This window comes from Papio anubis, chromosome 1, assembly GCF_008728515.1.
Source record: "Papio anubis isolate 15944 chromosome 1, Panubis1.0, whole genome shotgun sequence".
NCBI classification, from domain to species: domain Eukaryota; kingdom Metazoa; phylum Chordata; class Mammalia; order Primates; family Cercopithecidae; genus Papio; species Papio anubis.
In genome coordinates, this window is record NC_044976.1 from 146,720,119 (window position 1) to 146,745,228 (window position 25,110).

Here is a 25,110-nt window from a genome sequence, read left to right on the forward strand (position 1 = left end):
TAATAGTTCAGCTGTATTACAGCTTTGGTTGCCTAGCCTTAGCTATCATTCACAATATTATTTCTATGTGGAAACACTGAAAGCTCTAAGCAAAAAAAAAGTACATTTGTAAATGAATTTTTTAAAGAACGAACTCATAAATGTGAACGTTGGTGAACATTTTGTTTTATCCACATGGGTATGATGCATTCTAAATAGTCATCAGGCCTTGCCTTATATGTTTATGTCGCATACGGCCTATGTGTCCAGTATAATGCTAACTACTCAAGAATCATTTGTAGTATATTCTATGCTTACTGATTTTTTAGTAGACATGAAATCACTATCATGAGCTGACAGAATATAGTCATCTATTAAGTGACACGTGACTATACTGTATTCTGTAAGTTTGTGATACTGAGAAATGTGATAATGAGAAAGGTGTTGTTAGGGAATTTCATCATTTTGTGAACACCATAGAGAGTACTTCCACCAACCTAGATGCGATAGCCTACTGCACACCTAGGCTATATGGTGTAGCCTGTTGTTCCTAAGCTATAAACCTGTACAGCATGTTTCTGTACTGAATACTTCAGGCAACTGTAAGACAATGGTAAGTGTTTGTGTATCTAAGCATATGGAAACATATGATAGATACAGTAAAAATAGGGTATAAAAGTAAAAAACGGTACACTTATATGACTGGAGTTTGCGGGACAGGAAGTTGTTCTGGGTGAGCCAGTAAGTGAGTGGTGAGTGAATGTGAAGGCCTAGGACATCATTGTACATTTAGGGTACACTGAATTTATTTTAAAAATAAAACTAACTTTCTTCAGTAATAAATTGGCCTTAACTGATTGTAAATTTTTCACTTTATAAACTTTATAATTTTTTGACTCTTGTACTAGCACTTAGCTTAAAACAAAAACACATTGTACAGCTGTATAAAAATATTTTTTCTTTATATCTTTATTCCATAATCTTTTTTTAACTATTTAATTTTTTTTTTTTTTTTTTTTTTTTTTTTTTTGAGGCGGTCATGTGTCTCTGAGGCTGGAGTGCAGTGGCGTGATCTCGGCTCACTGCAAGCCCTCGCCTCCCGGGTTCACACCATTCTCCCGCCTCGAAGCCTCCCAAGTAGCTGAGACTACAGAAACCCTCGCCACCCGCGCCCGGCTAGTTTTTTTTTTGTATTTTAGTAGAGAGCGGGGTTTCACCATGTTAGCCAGGATAGTCTCGATCTCCTGACCTCGTGATCCACCCGCCTCGGCCTCCCAAAGTGCTGGGATTACAGGCTTGAGCCACTAATTTTTAAAAAATTTTAAGCACTTTTAAACAAAACTAAGACACAAACAAATTAGCCTAGGCCTGCACAAGGTCAGGATTGTCAATACTACCATCTTCCACCTCTACATCATGTCTCACTGGGTTTATCCCGGGGAACGGAAAGAGAAGACTGAAACAAATGTCCAACAAGCAGACTTTCCAAAAGGCTTCTTGAGGGACTGGTGCCTGTCTTGTCCAACTAACAGCATTAACAGGACCTAATATGCTCTAGAAGTCTGGGAGCCACTGAGAACAAAGACCAGCTGAGCAGCATGTGGTAGCTCCAGAGAGAGCAAGAGATTACAAGCCCCTGAAAAAGAAAAGAGTAAATCCCTGTACGTGGTAACTTACATGCACAAGTCCAGAGAATGCACAACTACAAAAAAGATTTGAGGCCCACAGAATCTCTAGGCAGGCTGATTAGGGCTGATTGGTGATTAGGTATTTCCCCACATGAATCCAGTCCTAAGAGATTTACAGAGGTGACTCTTTATTTCACATGCATAGGTCCCATCACAAAAGTTACAAGGCACATAAAGAAACAGGGAAACATGGCCCAATTAAAGAACAAACTAAATCTCCACATACTGATCCTAAAGTAACAGAGGCATATGAATTATTTCATAAAGATTCAAAGTAACCATCATAAAGATGTTCAACAAGCTCAGAAAAATAATGTATGAACAAAATAAGAATGTCAACAAGAGACACAAAATATAGACAAGAACCCAACAGAAATTTTGGAGCTGAAGAATACAGTAATTTAGTGGGAAAATTTACTAGAGTGGTTCAACAACCAACTTGATCAAGCACAAGAAAAAAAAGAAACAGTGAACTTCAACAAACATCATTTGATAGTATCCAGTTAAAAGAGCAAAAGGAAAAAATAATTTAAAAGAGTAAAGAAAGCCTAGTGACAGAGGATACACCACCAAATGAATGAATATATGCAAAACATAATAGTCACATATAACAGCCCAAAGTTAACATTATACTCAATGGTGAAAAATTGAAGCTTTTCCTTTAAGATCAGGAACAAGACAAGGAAGCCCACTCTCACCATTCATATTCAAATAGTACTGGAAATCCTAGGTAGAGCAACTTGGCAAGAAAAAGAAATAAAACACATCCAAATCAGAAAAGAAGACACGAAATTACCTCTGCTCTCAGATTACATGAAAAGACATGCAGAAAATGTAAGTGCATATTACTAAGTGAAGGAAGCCAATCTTACCAAGCTACATGCTATATAATTCCAACTGTATGACATTCTGAAAAAGCAAAATTATGGGGACAGGAACAAGACTGTGGTTGTCAGGATTTAAGGGGTTAGGCAGAGCACAGAGTATTTTTAAGGCGGTGAAACTACTCTTTAGGCTATTGTAATAATGGATGCATGACATTCTATGTTTGTCCAAACCCATAGACTCTACAACACCAAGACTGAGCCTTAACGTAAGCAATTAGGTGATAATGATGACAATGATGTGATAGTGATGTGTCAATGTAAGTTCATGAATTGTAACAAATGTGTAACTCTGATGAAGGATGTTGATAATGGAGAAAGCCATGCATGTGCGGGGGCAGGGAGTATATGGGAAATCACTGCACTTTCTGTTCAATTTTGCCATGAACCTAAAAGTGCTCTAAAAAATAGTATATTAAATTTTTTAAAAAGTTTGGGATTAGAAAATGTTAAAAAAATCTAAAAACAAAAATAAATATTAAACCATATGACGCTGTCATAAAGACAGGCATATGGACCAATGGAACAGAATCAAGAATCCAGAAATAAACCTGTGCATATATATAATCAAATGATCTTCAGCAAGGGTGTCAAGATTACATAATGAGGAAAGGGCAGTCTTTTCAATAAATAGCTTTGAGAAAATTGGATATACACATCAAAAAGAGGGAAATTGGACCCTTAACTTACACAATACACAAAAATCAACTCAAGATGGGTTAAAGACTCAAACATAAGCTCTAAAACTATAAAACTACTAAAAGAAAACATAGTGAAAGCTCTTCGAGACATTGTTCTAGGCAGAGACCTTATGGCTAAGACCTCAAAAGCACAGGCAACAAAAACAAAAATAGACAAATGGGACTATATTAAACTAAAAAGCTTCTGCACAGCAAAAGAAATCATCAACAAAGTGAAGAAGCAACCTGTTGAATGAGAGAAAATATTTACAAACTATTCATCCAACAAGGGACTCATATCCAGAAGGTGCAAGAAACTCAGCCCGACAAACACTAAATAATCTCATTAAAAAATAGGCAAAAGACCTAAATAGACATTTCTCAAACGAAGACATACAAATGGCCAACAAGTATACAAAAAATGCTCAACATCACTACTCATCAGAGAAATGAAAATTAAAACCACAATGAGATATCATCTTACAGAGTTAGAATGGCTATTATTAAGAAGATAAAAAATAACAGATGTTGGCAAGAATATAGCAAAAAGGGAACTCCTATACACTGCTGGTGGAAATGTAACTCAGTACAGCCACTATAGAAAGCAGGATAGAGATTCTCAAAAAGCTAAATAGAACTACCATACAATCCAGTCCAGTACTGGGTATTTACTCAAAAGAAAAGAAATCAATAGATCAAAGGGACATATTGTACTGTACTCCCATGTTTATTGCAGCACAATTTTAAATAGCAAAAATATGGAATCAACCTAAGTGCCCAACAATAGATGAATGAATAAAGAAAAGGTGTGATACACACACACAGACACACACACACACACGGATACTATTCAACCATGAAAAAGAATTAAATCATGTCATTTGTAGCAACATGGATAGAACTGGAGATTATTACATTCATTAAAATAAGCCAGGTACAGAAATACAAATCTCACATGCTCTCACTCTTACATGAGAGCTAAAAAAAGTCAATCCCATGTAGGTAGAGAGTGGAAAGAAAAACACTAGAGACTAGGAAGGGAGTGCGGGTGGGAGAGGGTTGGGAACTACTACAGCAGGGAAAAAGGAAGGGAGGAGAACAAGGGATAAAAAACTATTTGGTACTATGCTCAGTATCTGGGAGATGGGATCAGTAACACCCCAAGCCACAGCATCACACAATATACCCTTGTAACAAATCTGTACATGTACTCCCTGAATCTAAAATAGAAATTGAAATAAATAAATAAATAATAATAAAAAATAAAAGAATTGAAAACAGGACCTTCAAGAAACATGTGCATTTCCATGTTTATTGCAGCATTATTCACACTAGCCAAGAGATGGAAATGTCCATCGATGGATGAATGAAGAAAGAAAATGGGGTATAGACATACAATGGAATATGATCCATCCCTAAATAGGAAGGAAACCCTGTTATATGCTACAACATGGATGAAGCTTGATAATACTATGCTAAGCAAACCAGTCACATAAGGACAAATACTGTATATTTCCACTTATATGAGGTATCTCTAAAATGGCCAAACTCATAGAAGCAGAAAACATAGTGCTGGTTGTTAGCGGGTGGAGGAAGGGGAAAAAGGGAGACTTGCTGTTCAGTAGGTATAGGGTTTCAGTCATGCAAGAGGAAAAGTTCTACAGAGATCTGCTGTGCAGATAGTCAACGATACTGATGCGCACACAGTCAATGATACTGTATTATACATTTGTAAATTTCTTAACTGGGTAGAGCTCTTGTTATATGTTTTTTCCCACAACTAAAAAAGTATTAAGTGCCTGATATAAGAGAATAGTTTAAAAAGATGGTACATCCATAAAAAGGCATACTACAAAGCCTCTAAAAAGGGTTCTACAAATCTATATTTAGAGATATGGATAGATGTGCATGATATATTACAAAATGAGATAATCAGATTATGAAAGAATATGTATAATAAAACACAATTTGTCTAGAAAAAAAAAACCCATAGACCCTTACAATGCTAGGCACTTTTAGGAACTCAATCAATATTTGTTTAATTCAGAAAATTTTCATTCGTTTATCATACAAAATAATTTTTAAAATTCCAAGTTGTCTCACTTCTCTTTACTAACATGTTTTGTATTTATGATCCATTAATTTGTGAAGTCCTTTCCAAAAATCCATTTATAACCTCACTTGGGCATTTTGGTGATGAGATACTTCATAAAGACACCACCTGCTTTTATTTTCCCCAAGATTCAGGAGGATTTTTCCCTAGTCCTAAAATTCTGAGACGTTTCACTAATTCATCCAGCAATGCACAGGAGGCAGCAAGCAGGCACTAGCAAGAGAACAGATGATCAATGCAAAACAGTGAGTCACACCTGCAGGGAGTTTGGGGCAAACTGCTGCTCTTTAGGGCAAAGAAGAAGATATATGGATTACCGACTCAAAGAAATGAAAAGTGCTAGAATAGCTAGCTCTGATCCTAGAATAATGATGGTATTTATAAGAGAAAGAAAAAGTAAAAAGGGAACATTAGGAGGAGGAGAGTTTGAAAAACCAGAAGTCATGGATCCAGTGTTTGTTCTATTGCTAACTAGTAGTATGCTCTTAGGAAAATGACCAAATTGTTTATTTTCTTAGCTCTAAAATGACAGAGTTTGAATAGGCAATATCTGTGGTAGATCCCAAGTTCCAAATTCCATGAGTTTATGACTCTGATTGTTACATGCAATTAATTCAAAATATATTTTGATACAATTTTGCTGATTCTTTCTTATAATTGCCTGTCTTTCAGATGTAGTCGCCATTTATGCTGGTTCTTTGCATTTCCTTTCAGACTCAAAAACACTCATCCCAGTTTGGCCTATATATAAGATTAGCTTATTTTTTTTCCTCTGCTTCAATAGAAAGGAATCTCAGTATGTTCCTATTAAGAAGGCTTATCTGAAGCAATTTAATCCTGCATCAGGGAAAACGATAGGGAATAAAACAGACACACAGACACATAAGCTGTCTATGGATCAGGAAATAATATGATTGTGAGGTTTTGAATAATGGAGAATAAAGCAGGAGTTATTGTCCCGTCAAAAAATACTTATTTGCATAATAGCACAGTACAGCTGTCCAAGAAAAATGTGCCTCAGGAATGATATCATTATTATAAAATAACATCATTTACCATTTTAATTAAGCCAAATTATTTAAAATTACCCTCATGAAATAGATTTTTTGGCCTGCTTAAATCAGGAGCCAAATGTCATTGTCTGATAAAACATCTCCCAGAAATTAAAACTGATGTGAAGCTTTGGAACTCGTTCACCAGAGAGAAAATAGGAAGCCTATATTTATTAAGAATAAAATAATTACACAGTCATTTCTGGTAGGATGTAAGCTGTAACATGCCCAGCACTATCAATCTTGTGGAAGATTTTTAATAAAAAATAAATTTTAGAGGTGAAATATATAACTTTTATCTCAAAACAGATGTTCGAATTTGTTTTGAGAAAACAGAAATAAAGAGCCTGCCACACAGAGCCCATGCATAAGAATCATCTAGTATCATCTATGCTCATAAAAATTTATTTTGTTCTTGAGGAATCTCAGACACATTAAATTCAATACCTAGTACCTTCAGAATCCTTAACCAGCCATCTCCTTTCTCGCTATATCGTCCCAGAAGTGCACACATTACCTGTCTCATCACCCTAAGCACCTCTTTCTGAAAAGTTCTCTTCTCCCCTACTATCCCAAACCCTGTGTGTTCCCTCTTGGTCCTCATTCTTGAAAATTCTTCATCCAACCAACTTTCATAAACATTTCTCCAATTAATCTTTCTAAATGTATTTGATCTAATCCCTCTAACAGGCCACTGCATGACTGTCACACGTTTCTTACATGGGAATATGTTCTGAAAAATGCATCCTTAAGCAATTTCATCCTCGTGTGAACTTCATAGAGTGTACTTCCACAAACCTAGATGGCACAGCCTACTACACACCCAGGCTACATGGTAGAGCCTTCTGCTCCTAGGCTACAAAACTGTACAGCATGTTACTGTACTGAATACTGTAGGCAATTGTAACACATGGTAAGTACTGGTATGTCTAAACATAGAAAAGATTTTTTTAAAAATAGTGCACCTGCTATACAGCATCTACCATGAATGGAGTTTGCAGGACTGGAAGTTGTTCTGGGAGAATAAGTGAGTGAGGGTGAGTAAATGTGAAGGCCTAGGACATTACTATACACTACTGTAGACTTCATAAACACTGTACACCTAGGCTACTAAATCCATTAAAAATACTTTTCTTTCTTCAATAAGAAATTAACCTTAGCTTATTGTAACCTTTTTATTTTGCAAACTTCTAAATTTTTTTAACATTTTGACTCTTTTGTAATAACACTTAGGTTAAAACAAACACATTGTACAGCTGTACAAAAAGATTTTCTTTCCTTATATCCTTATTCTATCAGTTTTTTTATTCTTATTTTTTACTTTTAAAATCTAACAATTTTAATGAAAACTAAGACACAAACACACATATTAGCCTAGGCCTACACAGGGTTAGGATCATCCATATCACTGTCTTCCACCTCCCCATCTTGTCCCACTGGAAGTTTTTCAGGAAAAATAGCACGCATGACACTGTCATCTCCTATGGTAACAGCCTTCTTCTGTAATACCTCCTGAAAGACCTGTCTGAGACACTTCTACAGTTAACTTTTTTATATATTAATATAAGGGATCACAATTACCCTCATTTAATCATTACATATTATATACAGGCATCAAAATATCACAGGTACACCCAAAATATGCACAACTATTATATATCAATTTAAAAACTCAAAAAATATTTAAAAAAATAAATAAAATAAAATAATGGAAACAGTATAGTATAGTGAATACATAAACCAGTAACATAGTTGTTTATTGTCATTATCTAGTATTAGGTAGTACAAAATTGTATGTGCAATACTTTAATATGACTAGCAGTACAGTTTGTTTACACCAGCATCACCACAAACACTTGAGTAATGCATTGAGATATGACATTTTGATGGCTACATTGTAGGCAATAGGAACTCTTAGCTCCATTATAATCGTATTGGACCACCATCATGCATGCAGTCCATCATTGACCAAGAAGTCATAATGTGGCATAACACTGTATTTGCCTAGCACAATGATGATGCAATTGTCTATTTATTTTGAAATTTTCCTATTTGTTCACTTCCCATTGCACCTAAAGCCCAGACCTCTTGTCCTACCACGTCTACCTCCCTCGCCTCATCCCCTACAGCTGTCGTGATCCACCAGTGATGGCCCGATCACATCAGACCTTTTATGGGTCTTAGAACACATTAAGTGTGTTCTAGCCTTTGCATGTGCTGCCTTTTCCTGGAACACTTCCCACCTACCCCCAAAAACCTTTATTTGACCGACTTTCCTTTATCCAAACCTTTGCTAAATGTCACGTCCTCAGAGAAAACTTTTCTCAACAGGGCCCATCTAAAGAAACCCACCTCCCATCTCTATCTCATTAGGCATTGTTTGGTCTTCAGAAGATTAGCACCTTCTGAAATTATCTTGTTCAAGTAGGTATTTGTTATTTAGTCACCTCTCACTAGCATAGCAGCTCCCTGAGAACAAAACTCTCAGTTTAGTTAAATGTTGATTATATCCCATGCATAGAATGATTCCTTTCAAAAAACAGAAACATAGAATGGATAAATGAACGAACATGAATTTTAACTATTTCTTGCTTTATATGTGTAGATCATCACACCAACTATCTTAACTCAGGCCTCTATAACAGCTAATATGCTATCCGAGTAAAATAGATAAATGTAAAAATGTTTCTAAGTGGGAATTCAGAAAGAGAATTCAAAATAATCAGTATGTGTCCAAGTGTCCAAACAAATTCAGATTCACAAATCTATACGCAAATCAATTATCCTTTTCTTTTATATGAATGATAAATTATTTTGCCCAATAATTACAGGTAACTTTGTCTTACAAAATTTTACTTAGTAACAACTGGGAATAATTGTCTCCCATGTTTTTGTTACGCATTTGATGGTTTGTTGATGGTTTGGGACAAATGAAAAACAGCAGAAGCCTGCCTCACTTTCTGAGAAGCGGGATTAAATTGGGTGTTCTGAGAAACCATTTCCTAGTACAATAGGAAACATCAGAACTGCAACCAGCAATGTTTAAATTTCTTTATGGACTGTGATGCCATTAACATTGCAAATTGTTTTTAACTAAAAGAGGCAGAGTCACCAAATTAAGCTTTAAAGTAAAGGTTAACAAGACCTCCATCCTATTCACTGGCTTCAATGCTTAAGAAATACTTAGGTCACAGGCATCAGAGATCCTACTGTATAAAAAAAAATGGTGCCCACTAAACATAATTTGTAAGCCTCTCTATGGCTATTTTTAGGAAAATAAGACGTTCCATTTAGATCCAATGCAAAAAAATATGTGAACTCTAAATTCATCTAATAACTATGCTTCTCCTTTCTCACCTATTTTGGCCTGCCCTGCTTGGAAATCTGTTTAGGCATCCTGACCACTCCGTTACCCTGTTGGGAACACACACGACACCACAGACCCATGGTGTAGTGACTCCTGGGTTAACAGGACAAAACCTTACTAAGGAATCCCCTCCACATCTAGAAGATAAATAAGGTACCTCTGCCCTCTAGGTTAACCCCAGAATGTCTACATGGACACAAACCTGTGCCTCTTTATTCACAAATCTCAGAATCTCTTTCCTGGTACTATTCATAGCACACTGGTGCAGAAACCACACGATGTTCAAAGAAAAAGAAGTTAATTTTATTGGACCTGTCACTGAAATCAAATGTTTTCAAATCACCCTTTATTGCATATAAATAATAGTGACAGGAAAGGAGAATGTTTTATTGTCCCAATGGGAACATGTCCTGTTTTAGCAATTATGAGTTCTTGATGAATTCCCTTCTTCCTCTAAGGAAGTGTTAGCGAAATAATAAGAACAGATGCATAACTGTAGAAGAGGAACTTTACAATAGCCAATATGTTGAGACCTTAAAATGGAAAATTTAAGAATTAAGGCCGGGTGCGGTGGCTCAAGCCTGTAATCCCAGCACTTTGGGAGGCCGAGACGGGCGGATCACGAGGTTAGGAGATCCAGACCATCCTGGCTAACACGGTGAAACCCCATCTCTACTAAAAAATACAAAAACTAGCAGGCCGGTGGGCGGGCGCCTGTAGTCCCAGCTACTCAGGAGGCTGAGGCAGAGAATAGAAGTAAACCGGGGCCGGGCTTGCAGTGAGCTGAGATCCGGCCACTGCACTCCCAGCCTGAAGTGACAGGCCAGACTCCGTCTCAAAAAAAAAAAAAAAAAAATTAAAGACTTTTTTCCTTAAAATGTGTGCTTCGCTCTTGTCCACATCACCAAAGAACATATTACACACTATACTTCTACAAGCTCCTGGTAAGTTTCATTCCTCAGGTACTTCTAAAAAGAATACAAACTTTTTAACTTAGCAGTCCATAAATATCAGCACTTTCACTCAACATTACTGTAGACTGAGGATACACTAACTAGAACTCTCTTATGTATATATAACAATAAATCCAAAAGAATCCTAAGTTTTCTTATATAAACTCCATTGAATACTATGCAGCCATAAAAAAAGAATGAGATCATGTTCTCTTTAGGGACATGGATAAAGCTAGAGGCCATTATTCTTAGCAAACTAATGCAGGAACAGAAAACGAAATAACGTGTTCTCACTTATAAGTGGGAGCTAAATGATTAGAACACATGGTCATATGGAGAGGAATAACACACACTAGGGCCTATCAGAGGATGGAAGATAGGCTGAGGGATAGAATCAGGAAAATAACAGGTACTAGGCTTAATACCTGAGCGATAAAATAATCTGTACAACAAACACCCATGACACAAGTTCACCTATGTAACAAACCTGCACATGTACCCCTGAGCTTAAAATAAAAGTTAAATAAATACATGCATACATATATTTTATCCATGAAAGAAAAACAGAAACCCCAGTTTTCTGAGAAACACTTAAAGCAAAACAGAGTGAAATCACATATAGAATAATATCTCTGGACACACATGCTCTCCTAAGTCATCACAGAGAAAAATAAAACAGCTATGTGCAGAGAAACCACCTCTACAAATCAAATAGCGACTATAAGGTGACAAATTAGGACAGAGAGAAAAATCAATTCACAAAATGTAAGTTGTCATGAAAAGAAGATAATCTACAAAGACTAAAAAATAATTGATTCCTCGTACAAATAAGTATGTTTGGCCAGAGATCTAAAAGAAAGAATTTTAACAGTTAAAAAATTTAGATAAAATAAATATATATTTGAAGACATAAGTGTAATGCTAGATATCTGTTCTGTGATGTTTTAATATAAAATTGAAAAGGGAAATATCAAAGAAATATCAACATAATCTTTAACAACGAGAAATATATTCAATATTCAATTAAATTTTTAAAATCTCACAAGCCAGGGGAAAGAGACACATAAATGAGAGTTGAAGCTCATCCTTGTCACGTGAAAACTAATGGATTTGGGTGAAAATAAGCAGTCTGCCCTTTTCAAATAGTGGTTCCAGTGACTAGAAGAAGGCTCAAGAGTCACCATGACTCTTTGCCTAAGGACATCATTAAACAATGCCAATACCACTAGAGAGATAACAGAATTTTTTTTAAAAAGAGAGAGAAAGAAAACAAAAAGCCACCCATGGTAAATTATGATTCTCCACTTCTGGAATACTGCCCACAGTTCTAATTGACACTTATCAAAGTCTTAACTAAGCAGAATGTATGTCTGCAAAGGACAACTCAAAGAGGCAAGGGACACTATAACTGCCAAGGAACAGATTAAAAAACAAAACTACTGGAAAGAAAAAGACCCAAGATACGCATCATCATAGATTATAAAAACAAAGAGTTGAATGATAATTAATTCTAGATGTGATCGTATCATCCCATTCTCTCACTGGTAAGAATATTACCTAACCTATGTGGATATTTAATAAATGATAAAATAGGCATGAAGGAGACCATTGACCATGCCTATGAGTTCAGAGCAGACTCCAGTTGAATGGCTGAAAGGAGCCACCTTTCATTTCCCAGAAGTCTCTTTTGCAATGTCACAGGTTCTATTCCTCTCTATTTTACTTATTAAAAGATTGAGCCATTTGGACCAAAGGACCACAAGGAAATATAAACTTGTGTTGTTCATCTTCAAATTCCAAACTTCACTTTAAAAGAATCACACCGTCACTTTCACAATCCCAACTAAATATCATAAAGGAATTGACACCTTCTAGAAAGTAATCATTAAACTTTATCTGCTACTAACCATTAGAGAAAATTGTCAAAATTAAAGCAACTGCATGACACCATAAGGAATGAACTCAGAAAGGTAGCAGAGGGCAAGAAAATTGTGTAATTTCAAATGATACCAAAAAAAAAAACATTTTTCTTAATTAACATTCACCCCAAAAGGAAGCCATAGCCAATAACAGAAGAGCTATTTAATTTTTTTTTTAAAGGGAAAAAGGAAGGTAAGGATGGGGGAGGGAAGAGAAAGAGAGGGGAAGAGAAGGTATCAGAATGGAAGGGGGCAGGAAGAGGAAGGAAGAAAGAAGCGCACGTCTGTAAGTCCTAACCTGAGAGCAAAACCATGGCTGTCAATTTAAGAACTTTTACTTCTGTACTACCAGATGTGTCTAGAATCTTCTTACATGCCTGTCCAAAGCATTATTTTTACCATAATCATACTTTTAGTCCAGACATTAATATGTCATTGGTTAAATTTTACCATTATCCACCGGCTAAGAGAACTATTCTTGGTACCTGCAGGTATAGATTTTTACAAATGCATTTTAGGTAAAAACTTCCTCCTTTTCGGTTGATCCATTAATTATTTTGCTTGCTGTTCATGTGGAAGCAGGACTGAAAGGCAGATCCCACTCACATGCTAGCCTTTCTATCACTAAAGATCCAGGTTCCACCCTCAAAGGAACACAAAGCAAAGCACTATCGTTGAAGAAATTTTAAAAATTAGAAGGGTTGAGAGAAGAAAACAGCATGTCCTAGGTCAACTCTGACAGGCTCCACTTAATGCAGTTTTGAACACTGTGAAATCAGAGGTATCTCAAAAACATCATAAATCTGAGAGGGAAGCTTTCTACTAGAAGGAACTCAATATTTTGGTTTAGCTCCATGTTCCATGTCTTTAAAAATGTGTTGTATCAGTTTGTCTGTGTTGCCTATCAAAACATGTGAATTCAAAACGGCCCATGTCATGAAGATTCTTAGAGCTACTTTTACCACAGACAGTCACTGTGTGAAGTTCCCTACGATCCACCCTACCCTTCCCCACCATCACGAGGGGACTCATGAGTCAGAACCCCACTGTATGAAGTCCTCTGTGTCAAAGCCCTTGAAGACTATAGTTTTAAACAAGACTTAGAAAATTATTTGATGTCTATGAAGAGAAATCATAAATGTTTGAGGTTATGAATACCCCAGTCACCCAGAGTTAATCATTGTGCACTGTATGCTCGGATAAAAATATCACATGTACACAATAAATATGTAACACTATTGTGTATTCATAAAAATTTTAAAATAAATATTTTTAGTAAGAAAAAAAATGTTACTAAATCATCCCCTAAAAGTGGTGATTGAAAAATGGAGGCAGCAAAATGGCATGCATACATGATCCCATATGTGTAAAATCTTGTGTGGAAAGACGTGTATGTGTGTATGTTCACACACACCCGCCTCGGTATATCCATATATGCTTATAGGTCTAACGAGAGGTTTGCTTTCTTCTTTCTACCTTCCTGTATTACTTGAATTTTGTGCAACAAAAAACTATTACTACTTTGTGAATGCTAGCAAGCAAGAAAAGATAAAAATCCTATAATCCCGCAGGTAGCGCATTAATTTAGTGTGTCTTTGCAACTATTTCCCCTTGCCTCCCCTCTTGCCTTCCCTGATTTACCTCACCTAGTCATGCCCCAGCATGAGGCATGCCCAGTCACACAGATTTTAGCAAAATATTTTATTTGTCCTTTTGTGTCCTTATAATTGTGCTCAGTTTACCATGAGTAAATGTTCTGCCTTCACACCTACAGACCTGCTGTGTCTTCAGCTGCTCATCTTTGGTAGTACAGCACAGAGCACAAAGACGCCTTAAGCAGTGTTTACTGGGTTTACAATCCAGCAGCAGTTTAAAATTAAGGAAGCATGTCCTTGATGCACAGATCATAAATCTGATTTGGTTTGTAGGGTTGGGTAAAACAGGAGCCTGGGGTGAAAAAAACACCACCCAATAGCATCGCTTCTAAAGAGACCATTTGGTACTGTGGAAAGAAGCGTTAGAGCCACCTGAAGAGAAGCTCTTCAGTTCTAACGTTTGCTGTGCCACTTTCAGCATCTCAAGCTGAAACAGGCAGAGTGGTCTTTGGTTAAACAGTATGTGTCTCAATTTACTCATCTGTAAAACGGTGCTCATGAAGAAAAACCTGTTTCCTAACAAAGCAAGACAGAAGATTTATCAAAGTACCTCTAGGATGCAGACTTGAACTAAATATTTATTGCGTATCTAATATGGCTAGACATGTGTTGTACACATTCCTGTATAACTGTGTAAGAGGAAAGCACTGGAGATGGAGTTATCAAGAAGAATCTGGTTAAGGTGCCATTTGCTTCTTTCTGAACTGCAAGGCACTTAATCTGTCTGTCCCTCGGTTTCTCCATTTTACAAATATGAATTATTACATATGTGCCTAAGGGATGTGAGAATTAAGTAATATAATTTACTTTAAAGTGTAAAATGATATATAAATATATGATAAAAATACACAAACATGGAATATACAACTCTCAGAATTTTAGAGCTATTACTATAATTAATATTGACAGAACTACACTGGTCCAACCTCACTATTTGACTGAGCTCTACATTTAAGTCTTGTTTTCAGCTTAGACTAAATAAATTTTCTGCCAAAAAATATTTTGAAATATATGAAAATTTACATGCAGAATAATTTCTCTCCTTCTCAAATAACCATCCCATCTATCAAATAATATTCTAGTCATTATTTTAAAATAATATTCCTTTTCAATCACATCAGTTTGAGTGATATTTTATTGATATATACCACTCATATGGCATTTTTCTCATTTTGTATCCAATATTAACTTGTTAATCTTCATATGTTCTTCAAAGATAAAATTTTCTGACAGACTACTTTCAAGTTTTATAATAAAAACCTAATTATTAATAAATAGATCACGAAAATGTCTCAATTGCTGCTCGATGTAGTTATACAAGAAAAAGTATTTTGCAAGCCAGCATGAACATATGGGCAGAGAGTGAAAGCAAGAATGATTTATTCCTCTAAGAAAGTAGCACGTGGGGGAGTCCTACGAAAATTGGAAATTGACACGGTTTTCTTTAAGACTTCTATATCCCCATTTGGTAGCCCAGTTCCCTCTTGGAACTCTCACCTTTGGAGCACTGACATTTAAGTAGCATCTAGTTAATCTGGTAAAATAATTCAAGCTACTAGGTTAATGTACATCCAAGAAGGTTACGCATGGCACTGCTTTAAAGTGCTTTTTTCCCAGAGATTAACCCAAAGGACATAAAGTATTTATGGGATGTTTAGACATTTTGCAGGCTATTTTTATGTTCCTAAAATCTATAATTAAGTACAAAAAGTTTTATGAGAAGAGTAAAACCACTGGTAAGAAAAGAAAGCCTTTTTAGATGCTTTCTGGACAGCATGTTATCTGTCCATAAATAAAAAACAATTATACTCTTTCTAAGACTGAGGTCAAATATCTAATATACCTGAGTGCTTACACAAATCAGAATGACAGGCACCAAATCATTGTATTAGGTTGGTACAAAAGTAATTGCAGTTTTTGCCATTGAAAGTAATGACAAAAACCACATTTGCACCAACCATATATATATACACACACACGTATGTGGATATTTATATATATGTATACACAAGAATATATTTATATATGTGTGTACACATATATATTTATATGTGTGTGTGTATATATATATAAAATAATGTTTTTTTTAAGTGGCCCTTAAAGGAAAATAATAAAATAAAATCTTTGTAGGTCTAGGGGCATAGAGTGATACAGTTTCCTAAAATGAGAGAAATATCCTTGAAATCTTTTGGATTCTAGTCCTTACAGATTGCTACATGTTGAAGTGCTCCTGGAATCACATTAGAATCTCTGTTCATTTCAACCTACACTCATTCCCCAGATGTTTTTATCCAGTGTCTTGATTTTAAATAGCTTCTATATAATGATGACTTCCAAATGTGTATCTTCAGCCTGGCCCCTCCCCCAAACTCCAAACTCATATTTGCAGCTTCCTACTCAACGTCTCCACTTGGATGTCCTAATAATCAACTCAAATTTCACATGGCTGTGCTGACCTGAAATCAGTCTGAGCTGGGTTGCCTAAATACAGCACCGTCCCTTGGTAAAGGCATGAGACACGATAACCAAGAGTGTCACTTTATAGCCATGGTCTGAGGAGTTTCAGGGAAATTGGCACCAGCTTGTCAGCATTGCTTATTAGTAACAGTGCAATGGATGATTTGCACCTGGTCTTGGTGAGACTCTGGGGAACTATGTCGCTGGGGCTGGTTACATGGGAAACATAGCCCTATATGACCAGCAAGATATAAGAAGCCCTGGCTGACACCCCTTTTTAGGCTATTTGGTTCCAAAATGTTCCATGCACACATCAGTGGTTCTTGATTCAAGAGAGGAGTGTCCTGGTATGGCCTTGCAGAGGAAGTATCGCTGGAGCTGGCACTGGCCTCTGCAGACCCCTTGCTGTCATGCAGCCTTTGCCTCTGATGCATGGCTTTACTTGGGTACTGTTGCTATATATCTATCATTTTCCTGCAATAACCTGTGGATCTGTAAGCCCTGCTATGTGGCATCCCATAAATTTTCCTCAATAACTAAAACATGTCTAACTGACACAATTAGTGCAATGTCCAAAGCTAAGCTGCTGACATTATGCCCAAAACCAGCTCTTTTTCACTCTTCCCCATCTCAGGAAAGTGGGAGCCCCATTCTGTTCATTCCCTGAGACAAAAATCTTGGGGTTGTCCTTGATTCCTCTGAATCAAGGTTTCCTTGGTTTCCTCTTGAAACCCCACTGGCTTTCCTTCCAAAATATATCCAGAATCTGATCACATCTCACAACCCCTTAGTTCAAGCCTCCCTCATTTCTTACCAGGATTATTACAACAGCTTCCTGCCCGCCTCCCCTGTTGCTACCCACAGCCTTGTGCAGTCTATTCTCAACATCACAGCCAGGGAAATTCTGTTGAAATGTAAGCCGAGCTGGATATTTATCTGCACCAAAAAGCCAAACTCCTTATGATGAAGACTTCCAGGGCCCTACATGACCTCACCCCCATTACCCGCCTGACACCACCTTCTACCTCTCCATCCCAGCATCCTTGCAGTTCTTCTACATGCCAGAAACTCTCTCCTCGGTGAGAACCTCTGTATGTGATGAGTATTCTGCCTAAGTGTTATTCCCCGGACAGCTACTTGGCTATTTCCCTCACTCTTCACTTAAAAGTCACCTTATTAGTGAAGCCTCCCTAGTGACCATATCTGGAATTAATCACCAACACCACCCAACACTTTCTAGCCCTCTCCACTGCTTTATTTTTTCTCCTGAAACTTACATTATCAAACATATTACCTTCCCCAGCAAATGTAAACTCACTGATGGTACAAATTTTCATCTGATTTTATTCTCCACTGTCTTTCGGCACTTAGGACAATGCACACCGTAGGCATTCAACAAATGTTTTTGAATGAATGAATGATTATAGAATTAATATAAAACAATGTTTTGTTTGGTTTTTGAAGGCCACTATCACTGGTATTCTAGAGAAGGCATGTTTATTTACCCTGTAGCTCCAAGTATCCTCTGCTACACAGCCAAGTGCCCACAAAACTGACACCAGGTGGAGGAGTAGACCTAGGATAAAGCCCACCTCCCTGGTATGGAACAATGCTCTGCGGTCTACTTTGTTAAACCTGTTCATGCTCCTGCCCCTCACACCCAGATATTCAGTTACTGGAGCATACCATACCCATTCTGCTTAGAATGTCCACTAGTCCCCCTCGTCTTCCCCTAGAGCACTCTGAAGCACCTTAAAATCAAGTTTCCTTTCACATCTTTTGTACCTTCCTCTCACTAAACACTTAATTTCTTCCTCAGGGTCCCAATATTTAGGGATTCCAGCTCCAGTCTCTAAGTATTTCTATGGTAATGCTATTGTGCCTATGTTGATAGCTATCTCCTTTGATTGACATGTAGAAAGGAGAGCTTGAGAGAAGCCATATTTTTTTTCCATCATCTTAAATGGCTCAACACCCACCATTGAGGTAAACACATTGGAGGTCCTCAATAAATGCCACTGGATGAACCAAAATGAGATGCCTAGTGTAAAGAGAAGATAATCCCTTCAGCAGGAAGACTTTGAAGATCTAGACCTGAGGCCACCAGATGACCTTGTCCAAACATGGGAGTTTCTTCACCCCAAAACAGACAATATCTTCCCGACCTAGCTCAAGAAGGAGTGGGGTTCAAGTTAGAAAACAAAAAGGTCAAGTGTCCTATAAGATATTTATATTGTCAACATATAGATCATAGATTTCACTCTATTTTTTAACCCTATAATTTATTCAGCTCACATGGAAATAAATGAAGACCAGATATGTCTAATGTGACCATCCTCTACTGGTTTGCCACATTTAAATGGGAAAATACTGATATAATCCTGTCATCCAGAAAGAATTTTAAGATTCCAGTTTATATACTTTTCAATTTGGAAAGAAAGATATGCTATATGTACAGAGAACTATAATATCCATTATACCTTAACATATGGAATAACAGGAAACTTTACATCAAATGTTTACTAAATTATTTTTAAAAGCAGTCAATACCAGAACTAAGTTCTAGATTTTATCCAAAGATTTGAATGACAGTTCTTCCACCACGCACTCTTGGAAACTGAAGTGCCCCTTGCTTCAGTGTCCCTATAAGGTAAAAGCAGATAATAAGGCACCTACCACTTAGGATTGTTTAAGAGAGTTATATGAGATAATATAGGTAAACAGTTAGAATAATGCCTTGCACAAAGTAAGTGCTAATTAAATTTTGGCTATTGTTAATGGTATCCATGGCTCTTAAAATTTAAACAAGTGGGGCGCAGTGGCTCACGTCTGTAATCTCAGCACTTTGGGAGGCTGAGGCAGGTAGATCACCTGAGGTCGGGAGTTCGAGACCAGCCTGACCAACATGGAGAAACCCCATCTCTACTAAAAATATGAAATTAGCTGGGCGTGGTGGCACATGCCTGCAATCCCAGCTACTCGGGAGGCTGAGGTAGGAGAATCACTTGAACCCACGAGGCAGAGGTTGCAGTGAGCTGAGATCACGCCATTGCACTCCAGCCTGGGCAACAACAGGGAAACATTGTCTCAAAAAGAAAAAAGAAAGAAATTTAAACAATTTGCCATATATGTTTCTGTACTGACATCACATAAGTTTAAATGTAATGGGAGTTGAAAATCATATGCTCAAAACACGTCAGGCTGGCAAAGGTATCTGTTTTGATATCTTTGCCCCTCCCCAACCTTGTCTTGAAAGTCCAGTGCCAAAAACAACACTTAGTACATACACACATGTTTCTACAACAAAAGCAGTTGATCTCATCTGCCTTAATGCTCCATTACCTATATCTTCCCTCACCTCCCCAACCTCACCCTGAGACACAACTACAGCATGAAATCAAGTTGCTATAGTCCAACCAGAGGAGTAATTAATAACCTAGTGCCTGAGACCAGACTAGACTAACTGCACCTGATATTGGCCCACTGTCAGACCACTCACTTCCTCCTCTGTCTTCACTCTCCATAATATGTAGCAGAATTTCTTCAACAACACTAGAACTGAAATGCTAACTACTCCAACTGTTTCTGCCCTCAGCACTGAAAGTAGATGAGCTCCAAAAGAGCAAAGACTCCTAGGAAAAATGCCTGACCAAAAGATTCTGAAGACCTGAACTCTCATCCGAATGATGCTGTCTAATCCTTAATGTTGTGGTATTGCTGCCCAATAGACACACTCATGAGGTTTTAAGCGATGATTAAATGGGAAAGTAAATGTGAAAAAAAAGATTGGAAAATTTATAAGAATCATATGAAGGAAGTGTAATTCCAATATATGATTACTGGCTTATTTAACTTCCTCCCTGTTTACACACTAATCTTGATCCTTGAAGCCATGGCATTGTAAAGATTTCTTTTATCAAAATAAATTATGTTGAAAAAGAAAAAATAATTATTAAAACCAATGGGTTATAAAGGTGAACAGTATAAGAGTAAATAATAGGTAATTTCTGCGTTGAAAAATATTGAATCAGCATAAAAAAGATTTTTACAAAGCAAAAATAATCAGCAGAGAAAATTAATAAAGTTAAAATGGATTGCCCATGCAGAGCATAGAGAAAAATCTTAGGTCATATTTTGATTTCTGCTTGTTTCCATTTCAAAGACGATGTAGCAAAAAGTGGTCAGTATTCACCACCAGATTGCTCCTACCTGCCATGACCTTCAAGTTATCTTTAGAATTCTTAATAAATCTGGGTAATACTGGATAGTGAGACCATTTTCAAATTCAGACAAAATTTCTTCCAGTGTTGTCCTGAAACGCTGGTCATGTCTTTTTTTTTTTTTTTCCCCGTCCTGTCCAATCAGCAAATCATTCCAGGTGATAAGAATGCAACTACATGAATCAGAGGCTACAATCCAATGAAGGGACAAGAGAGGAAAACAATAACCACAGAAAACAAATCTAACACTTTCTGAGCACCAAAACACTTTACATGGATTATCTCTTTACCTCACAACAACCCTACTTGATAGATACTCTTTCCTCATTCCAGATAGATCATTTAAGGATTAAAGAGGAAAACTACTTGTTTAAGATGACACTTCCAATAAAACACTCAACTGCAGTTCAACACACATCCTGTCTGCTCCCAAAGTTGAAGCTTTTACTACTGCACCATGCTGCCTCCACCAAGATATCCAAGAGCTCTTCTTCAGAAACCAAGGGAAGTGAGGATTCTTCAAAGATTTTTAGTACCTCATAGGACTATGTGGCCCAACGAGAGAATGAAGTGAAAGTGATCTTACATGGGACCAGGGAAGGGGGCAGTTGGGACAATAATGTTAGCTGGTACTTTCACTGTCGATACTAAAAAGGTCACCATCATCTAAAAATCCTAGAGAATTCAGTATATAAGTGAACAGCATTTTCAAAACTTAAATCAAATTTTCAGATGCAGAAATTTCTGAATGTGGTAGAAACTAAATAGGTGCTAGAGAACACTAGTTTTGATATCTTTCAATAAAATTTGAATAAGAACATGTATGCATATGCTGTAAATTGAGAGGACTGTGAAGGACAGAGATAGCATCTTGAGATCCAAGGCAAGAGGAAATGAGAGAAAGGGTCCTCAAACAAAAAGCAGGATTAAAGTCAACAATAATTTCTCCCCTCAATCCACTATTCCAACTCATTCAAACAATGTAAAACCAAATATGAAACAAGAAAGAACATGCTCAGATGATGTCTCACAGATAATTTCCATTCCAATTTGAATTAAATCAGGTAAGAAAAGTAGGCTCTATAGGAAAACAAATGTGTATACAATTAAAACATTTTTAACAACCAGTCAAGTCACTCCTTGTGAGAAAATTCTAAAGCTTTCTTCTTGACTAAGATCCTGATTTGATCAATGAATTGTTTTATGCAAAAGAAATCTACAAAAAACAAAATACTGTCATCTCTAAAGAGCCTAACTGAAACTTATGGGGATTAATTTTTAAAACAAAATGTTTTTCTGTAAGGATATTGTTCGCTATTATAGGGTAAATTAGAACTAAATTAGTTTTATTCAAAAACTCTTTTTCTGTGTAGTAGTAAATTTATCTTAGCCAGGAGTTAGAGAAGCAATAATTAATCACTTATCTGCAGATACTTTAAAAAGGTAGTTGTCAAAGTTACACCTTGGCTAAAGAGGTAAGCTACAACTTGTTGACCTGAGGGGTACTCATCTCAAGAGGGTCACATCATGAATTCATCTTTTCTATCTTATGATGGCCACTGCCAAGATTAAAGCGCATTTCTGTATATTTTGTTTCCCTCTCCTTTGCCACAGCAGTGTTTCTCAGTTGACAATGATCATCCTAACCATGAGGACCTTCGGCATGGTAACCCCAACCCTATGGGTGTCCACTGGTATTTCTAAGACAGGGGAAAGGGAAAGAAAGCGGAAAGACAACAGGAAAGAAATACAGAAGAACAGAAGCAGAAGAGGATGTGAAGGAACACTGGGAGAGAGAACTAAAAGAGGAAGAGAAGAAAAGATGACAGAAGTGAGAGTAGAGGCAGAAGAAGTGGAAATGAGACAAAGAAACTGGGGGAAAGAGCTATATGTTAAGGCAAACGAGGTGGGATAGGGCTCCCACCAGCACACCCGTAATACACTGGGCTACAAGTTGTCTCCTATCACTTTCTTTCCCATTTGGGGGAACGGAGTAACAACTCCTCCCATGCCATTACCTGAATGAGTTCGTCCAGCTCTGTCGAATTGACACAGGAATGTTGGGATATGAATGTTTGCTTCTGGATCACAATGGTGGTCCTCTGTGAAATCTCATGAGGCTGCTCCAATGCTTTGAACACGGTGGCTCCGATGATCAGGTAGAGGACAACCACCAGGAATATCGTGGAGACTGTCTTCCATTTCATAACATTAATGGTCGTGTCACTCTCCACCCGGGAAGCAAGCACTGTGGGTTTCGTGGAAAACGAGAGCCTCGGTTTGGAGTTCTGAGCGGCAGATTTAGGATCCAGCAAGTCAGGTGCCGCCACTGACAACAACAGAGAATGAGGGTTAGGTTGGAGGAGATGAGAAGGGAATTGGTCGGGCTTCTTCTTTAAGGGGTCAGAGAAGGTTGACTGAATTCCGCTGGCTCTCCTGGTGGAAGCTCTGGAACCCAAACCAGGAGTGCTGTCACTAGATCTCAGGACCACATATATTGGTTCAAGGAAAAGGGGCTGGATCTGTGCTCTCTGCTGCTACTAGAGTTTCAAATTAAAGGAAAAAAACTGGAGTCGAACCAAGAAACTTCAAAAAAAGAAAAGAATGCCTCAGGGCTTCTTAATAAATTTCTAAATTTACATCTGTCCACTGTGCCAGTCCACAAAGAGATACTGAACTCCTAAAAGTTGATGGAATATTCAGGAAGACGGCTCACGGTTATTCCCATTCTCAAGAAATTTATCCAGTATCTATAACTAGATATTGGAATATTCAGGAAGATGGCTCACGGTTATTCTCGTTCTCAAGAAATTTATACCACAAGCAAGCAATATAAAGAACATTCTCTATTTTATTACAATAAATGAATTGCATTATAAGAGAATTTGTGATCCAAACATTGTTGCTCAGAATAAATCATTCATCATTTTCTGGTAAAACATGGTGGTAAATAAACCACTCGATGGTCAAATCTTGTCTTTTTGCCCATCCTCCAAAGTGGGCTCGTGATGAAACATTCTCTGTATTTTGTTTTTCAATCTCTGACCTGTTTTACAAATAAAAGTTACTGCTAATCATTGTGTCAATCCTAGACACAACCAAGAGAAGACAAGTACCTTCCTTTTCAAATGTGAACAGTATCAAGGAAAAAAAAAAAAAAAACCGTGGCTCACAGCTTAGACTCTCTACATGCTCTGTTCAGAGCTAATTGCTCCATTAGAGTGGATTTATATGGTTCTCTTACAAATTGCCATATACTCTGAGGTGACTATAAATCCATTTATTATTTATCACAGATGTTCAAAAATATCATTAATGGATTTCTTTTTCAAAAATATAAGAGATACTAGACTTCTACTTGCTAAGAGGAAAATAAACCACCTACTACAGGACATTTTACTGAAAGACAACATTCAACTAAAAAGGGTTAATAGAATGGCCGAAAAATAAGACTTCTAAAAACCATCAACTCAAACAGAATAATCAACTTAAAGTCCATAATTGTTACAGATTTCAGTTAACTTGCTATCATGTATATAATAAAAATTATAAAATGATAATCTTATCTAAAACACACTTTCAGGTAAGTATATAAGAAATCTCCATGGAATTGCACTCAAATACCCTACAGCCACCTGAAATTACTTCAGTATGAGAAGCTAATAAAAAATGCCAAATTTTCACATGGCTGCCTACCCTGCCCTCTTACCTAACACTGTGAGTTAAATGTAGGCTACCATAGTTTTAATTTATAAAATACATCTCTAATTGCCCATCAAAAAGAAGCTTTGCAAACAAAGCTATTTAAAACACTAGACCTAAGTAGTGTTGTAAAATGATGGCAGAAGGCAGGATCCTCAATCAGCAAAGCTCTGAATGGATCTGATTTGGAAGAAATGAAATTAGAGCTGTGATGAGGTTTCTGTACCCATGGCTCCAAGTGGAGACTCCATGTACATCTAGTTTATTACACCAATTTCCTAAGGTTCAACCTACTACACAGAAGAATGCACATGTTTCTCTCCTGATACATTCACCTGTTCCAAATAAAGCCACAGCTAGTAGACACCTTTAAAATATTTATAAAGACACCTTCACTCAAAATTAGCACTGGACATGTGTTAAATACTATAATTTTAAAAA

The 25,110-nt window shown here is 37.0% G+C and overlaps 1 protein-coding gene across 3 annotated transcripts in view; it reads right to left on the reverse strand.

Annotated features, from left to right (window-relative positions):
• Positions 1-25,110, reverse strand: part of KCNK2 (potassium two pore domain channel subfamily K member 2) — a 231,229-nt gene that overhangs the window by 119,687 nt on the left and 86,432 nt on the right. For all 3 annotated transcript variants that reach the window (XM_017949549.3, XM_017949550.2, XM_017949548.2), the window contains exon 2: positions 22,986-23,296. In XM_017949549.3, coding sequence (XP_017805038.2) covers positions 22,986-23,296 — 311 coding nt within the window. The remainder of the gene's footprint in view (positions 1-22,985; positions 23,297-25,110) is intronic.